We start from the raw sequence: 6,000 nt of genomic DNA on the forward strand, positions 1-6,000 counted from the left end.
CTACCCATTAAACATATCACGGCCATTGGCTTGTTGATGCTTTATGGAAGATCTGCATTTAGTGTGACTTCCCTTTCTGATATCTCCATCTCTGACCTGCTGTGTACGTAGATATTCTGTTGTCCTTACAGTCTCTGCCTTGTCTACTTTACTCAGGCAAAGACGATGCCCGTATGCAACTAGACAGTGTTCTGCAGGACGTCAATGACAAGTATATGCTGCTGGAAGAAACGGAGAAAAGGGCCGTGTACAGAGCACTGGTTGAAGAGCGGGGGCGATTCTGCATATTTGTATCTTTCCTGAAGCCTGTTTTGGTAAGTCACCTTTCCATGAAAATAACAACATGTGCTGTTTGCTAAATACACCGTTTATTATTTAGGGAATCCTGTTGTGCAGAGATTAATAGTCAAACATATCCTCCAAGTGTTAGCAAGGTGTTCAAATGTACAGACGAGACAACGAGTATTCTAAGGCATGCCTTAAACTAGCCCGGTTACATGCTGGGTATGTGCTGGGTGTAACCTGGCTAGTTTAAGGCAAGTTTAAGGCATTTCTGCATTGACTAATGACCCATCGGATTAACACAGCAGGGGTCCCTGGCAGTCCCATTCACTTCGGGACTGCCAGGGACCCCCGCTGTTAATCTGATGGGCCATTAGTCAATGCAGAAATGCCTTAAACTTGCTTTAAACACGACCCAGCATGTACCCGGGTCTTTTTGGCGATTGCCACTGGATTGTGTTAGAATAACCGTCGGCACTACAGTATACAGGCAGTCCTCGCTATCCAACGTTTCACTTTATAACGAATGGCATATCCAACGCTTTACAATGCCTCCCTATGGGCCGTTATCCGACGCCTGAGTGCGTTATCCGACGCTCACCGCCACTGATTAACACGGGACTCACTTTACAGCGGTTTCACTATCCAACGCTACTTCCAGAACGGGTTCCGATGGATAACCAGGACTGCCTGTATTGTACTGTGTGTCTATATACTTTTATTTGCATAGCACCAACAGTGTATGCAACGCGTTACAAAAGAGACAAAACCGTACAAATAATTTTATAACAATAAATGCAACAAACATAAAATTACACATTTCGAAAGGAAATTCCTGCTCAAAATACACATTTGTTTTAATAGTAGTTAGCTCGTGTTGGATGCTAGTAAGCCTATTGCTGTACGAGTTTGGGCCTAAGGCCGCGCTTATAGTGCGGCGACGCGATGTTGCCCGAATACAAATGCATTGTTGCCGCCGTTGCCGCCGCCGCGTGCGCTTATAGTGAGGGCGACGTGGCGACGCGATTTTTTTGAAGCCGACAATATTTGATTTTTCAGGGGCTGTCGCCTCGTGACAGCCCCTGAACCAATCAATGGCCTGGTCACTGCTGCCGCAAAGCGAAATAACTTTCGCTAGCGCCGACGGGTGCCGTCGCGGGCACTATACGCGCGGCCTTACTCTGTGTTGCCCAAACAGCCTCTTTGGACTGTACGACCTGGAGGTATTTTATCCATCTACTAATAGCTTTTTGGAGCCCTGTTATAGTGATGCTGGGATTGCTTGTTTATTAGTATTATCATGTTCTTTTATTAATAAGTACTAAGTTATTCAGTAGTGCAGTTTAATCAATGTGTGAACAACAGTGGCAACAAAATGACATTACAGGAGTGCCCGCCGCAAAGCGAAAATCGCCTGAAAGCGGAACCAACGATTTTTGGCGTGTGCGCATGCGCAAACCGGCAATTCCCTCTTCTGCGCATGCGCAACCGTCTGTTCAGCGCATGCGCGACCTCTTACTTTCCCCGTTCTGCGAATGCGCAGACATGGCGGCCCCCTTCTCGGTACCGCCGTATCCACGGATTGAGGAAAGCGGGGTGCCGAGAAGGGGGCCTTGCTGTACTATTTACAATACATTAATAACATACGCTGGTACTTTAGGTAACGCGCCCTGGGTTCTTGCTATTGAACATATTATGGTATTAACATCTGTATTAAAAAAACAGATCACTAAAAGAAGATACTAGGCACTCACGGGTCTTAAGTATAAATGTTGTGTGTGTATTGGGTTATCGACATTTATTTTATTGATTTATCTTCACCTGTTACCGGAACACCCAAGCAGCTGGCTTCCGAATTACTGTGAGTGCCCTTCTTCTCTCTGATATATAATCACACACCCTTATCGCTCTTCTTCTTCCCCCCCCCCTTTCGCTCTTCTCCCCCCCTTTGCTCTTCTCCCCCCCTCCCTCTCATTGCCCCCCCATCTCTCATCGCCCCCCTCTCATCACCCCCTCCCCCTCTCTTCGCCCCCCCTCTCCCTCTCTTTGCCCCCCCCCTCTCTTCGCTCCCCCTCTCTTCCCTTCCCCTCTTTCGTCGCTCCCCTCCTTCCCCTCTCTTGTCGCTCCCCCCTCCCCCTCTCTCGTCGCTCTTTTCCCTCCCCCTTCTCGTCGCTCTTTTCCCTCCCCCTTCTCGTCGCTTTTTTCCCTCCCCTTTCTCGTCGCACTTTTCCCTCCCCCTCTCGTCGCTCTTTTCCCTCCCCCCCTCGTCGCTCTTTTCCCTTCCCACCCCTCTTGTCGCTCTTTTCCCTCCCCCCCCCCCTCTCTTCGCTCTTTTCCCTCCCCCCCCTCTCGTCGCTCTTCCCCCCCCCCCCCTCTCGTCGCTCTTCCCCCCCCCCCCCCCTCTCGTCGCTCTTTTCCCTCCCCCTGTCTCGGTTCCCCCTCTCTAGGTTTCATGATCTTAAAGCTATGGCCCTGACAGACAGACTTTCTATTATAGCTAAAGTACCCGGCTGCACACGGGCTGCTGTAATGCAAATTACTAATATAAATTGTGTGTAGGTGTATAGTAACCCTGAGCTGCTGGGTTGGTTCCTGGCTGCAGACATATGTCTCTCTCTCTCTCTCTCTCTCTCTCTCTCTCTCTCTCTCTCTCTCTCTCTCTCTCTCTCTCTCTCTCTCTCTCTCTCTCTCTCTCTCTCTCTCTCTCTCTCTCTCTCTCTCTCTCTCCCCTCTCCCCTCTCCCCTCTCCCCTCTCCCCTTTCCCCTTTCCCCTCTCCCCTCTCCCCTCTCCCCTCTCCCCTCTCCTCTCTCCTCTCTCCTCCTTTAATTACATTGTAGGTGTAAAGTACACCAGCTATTGTACGCCTGCAGTCAGATCCCAGTGTCATATGTAGATATACATATACAGTGTATAACACACAACCGAACACACGCTATGGCAATTGCATATAACAATTTAATTATTAACAAAAGTTAGTGATGCACATTTCAAATCTGCTTGCAGTCAGTGGTTACATTCCTGCGCAGAGTAACCCTCACAGCAGCAGGTGTGTGTAACATTCCGCTCGGAGGAAGCGAGTGTTCCATGAATGGGGATTTCCTCAAACAGGTGCTTTGTGAGAGGTTTTCGGCTACTGGATAGGACAACAGTTTGCTTCTTGAAGCCTTCAATAAAGTGTCAGCATTAGATAAGGGAACACTGCTGGCTAAATCAGTGTCTAAATCACTTTCTAAAAGGCTTTCCTCCAATTTTACACATGATCAACAATCCAGAGTTCCCAAATTTATCACAAAATGTAATCAGTTGGCACATAGGACACACACACACACACACACACACACACACACATGTTCCCTATGTGCCGACTGATGACATATATATATATATATATATATATATATATATAGTGATAGATAGGAAAAAATTCCCCAGTACCGTGCTCAGCTATAAGGTATTCCTTGTAGAAGTAGATGTAGGTATATATCATAAGAATAGCAAGTTGGAAAAGCCGTCTTCTAAGACATGTATACCGTGTGTTCCATAAAGTTAACCCCTTCCTCTCTGTAGCGGGCGGGACCTGTATCTACCGGTAAAATCAGTGATAAATGTCTGATTACCTAAGAACAGTTTAATGTCCCCCTAGGAAGTATATGGGTACAAGGAATATAAGCCCCAGAGCGCAGGTGAGCGGACTGGGGTACTCACGGTTATGAGGTGTAGGCTGTTCCTTTGGCGTGCGTCACGCTGGTAGTAGACAATTGAAAAAGTCCTGCGAGAGGTAAGCGGAGCACAGCAGAGCATATGCATATCATGGTAGCTGTCGATTATGCAATAAAGGACTTTTATACACTTTGGTGTTTAGCCCCTGCATATGCTCTGCAGTGCTCCGCTTACCTCTCGCAGGACTTTTTCAATTATATATATATATATATATATATATATATATATACACATACAATCACATATCTTAGACAGGTCTGCAACCCTGCCTTTCACCATTATCACCTAGCATACAGTGCTCCCACTGCAGTTCTGGGAAACGACATGCAAATGAGCACACAATGTGTCACCTTTTTGCCTGGAATATCCATTCACATGGAGCCCATTTAAGCAAATGCATCGCCGTTCACACAGCTTTTAAGCAGAGCATGGGACTAGCAGAGCAAGTACAAACCACTCACAGACATTTTTCAACCTTGATGGGCCGCATCAGTGTGAGGTTGGTTGTACTGGCGTTGCAATATTTCTAGGCTGGGTAGGTTTACCATACATCTTTTAAGTTATGCTGGGTGACACACATTAAGGGGTATGTAGAGAAGCTCTTACACAGTTTGTTTATTAGCCGCTTGTTCAATTTACTATATATACTGTACATGCTCTTACAGGATGAAGAGATAGGGATGCTTGGAGAAATAACTCACCTCCAAACTATCCTAGAAGATCTGACAAATCTGACGGCCGAACCAAATAAACTGCCTCCTTTGAGTGAGCAGGTAGGTTTTATTTCAATTGTTGGCGAGCGGGGAAAGCTTAATCGACGGCGACCCGTTTTAATAGCGATGTCTTTCTTCGGCCGACACTTGGGCAGTGAAAGGGTTAATCTGCAGAAATGCCACATTGTTTCCCATTTCAATTTGATTAACTTGGAATTCTGCCACAAAGCTGATTTTTTTATTTAATTTTTATAATCTGAACTTTGGTTTGATGTGCTGTAAGAAGTTGACCGGAAGCAGAATGCGCTTCTTGAAAACATGGCGGCTTGTGTGCACGCTGGGAAAAGACAACACGAGGAGCGTGGGAAGTGACCGTGCCCCTTTTTTTTTCTTTTGCTCTGAGCAGGTGATACACGATCTGAAGAACTCTGACTACAACTTCATCTACCAGACCCCACCCTCCTCACCGAGCGGAACCCTATCCCGAAAGGCCAGCACCAACAGGTACACAGTACGAAGCACTGAGTGCGCGTAAGCTGCGCGATTCTTTCCGTTGGGGACGGGCACACGCTATATTAATGTGATTCTGCTGAAGCGTTGCAGGGCTGCATAACTCGGGCAGCGGCACCAACTATCAGTGTAGTGTGCAGCCAAAAACTGTGTTTCCTGCCTCCGCGGGAAGACCAGGAGCTTTCATGTGCCTTTGTTATTTGGGTTATTGATGTCGATTTTTCTTTCATACAACACACAAAGGTAGAAAACTCTGCACTGTTCAGAGCTTCTGGATACTGCGGCTTTGTTTGTGTTGTGTTGTGGGAAACAAGCAGATGCTTCCAGGCTCTCAGCAATGCTGCTGACTGCCAATTTAGAAGGAAAAAAAAAGTTAAATTTGATAGGAAGGGCGTTAAAGCTGTAATCCAAGCTGCTGTTCTCCCCGCCCCCCCCCCCCCTTTTAATATGTGCATCAATACAATCCACACAATAAGTAATTAGCTAAGTTGCCGATCGATCTGTTCTCCTGTGATCGATCGGTGAAGATTTGGGTCGGGGGTTCACTAAACGGCTGTCCGTGCAGCAGAAGAGGACCAAGTTCTGTGTGGAAGATCATGTGACCAGGCAGTCACTATATACAATTGGTGCACTGCTAGAGAGAGGGCGGGGCTCACAAAGGGGTGTGCCAGAGCCTGTTTCAGAAGAGGAAGGGGATGTGACTTTGTAAATGGTTGCTATAGAAACCAAAAATGCTTGTTGCATTATAATACGTTTAAAAAAAATGTTATTCAG

The 6,000-nt window shown here is 46.9% G+C and overlaps 1 protein-coding gene across 4 annotated transcripts in view; it reads left to right on the forward strand.

Moving 5' to 3' along the window:
• Window positions 1–6,000, forward strand: part of LOC142466586 (protein MTSS 1-like) — a 140,381-nt gene that overhangs the window by 101,628 nt on the left and 32,753 nt on the right. For all 4 annotated transcript variants that reach the window (XM_075571775.1, XM_075571778.1, XM_075571776.1 and 1 more), the window contains exons 7-9: window positions 157–314; window positions 4,669–4,776; window positions 5,123–5,220. In XM_075571775.1, the coding sequence (XP_075427890.1) occupies window positions 157–314; window positions 4,669–4,776; window positions 5,123–5,220 (364 nt within the window). The remainder of the gene's footprint in view (window positions 1–156; window positions 315–4,668; window positions 4,777–5,122; window positions 5,221–6,000) is intronic.

This window comes from Ascaphus truei, chromosome 15, assembly GCF_040206685.1.
Source record: "Ascaphus truei isolate aAscTru1 chromosome 15, aAscTru1.hap1, whole genome shotgun sequence".
Lineage (NCBI taxonomy): Eukaryota > Metazoa > Chordata > Amphibia > Anura > Ascaphidae > Ascaphus > Ascaphus truei.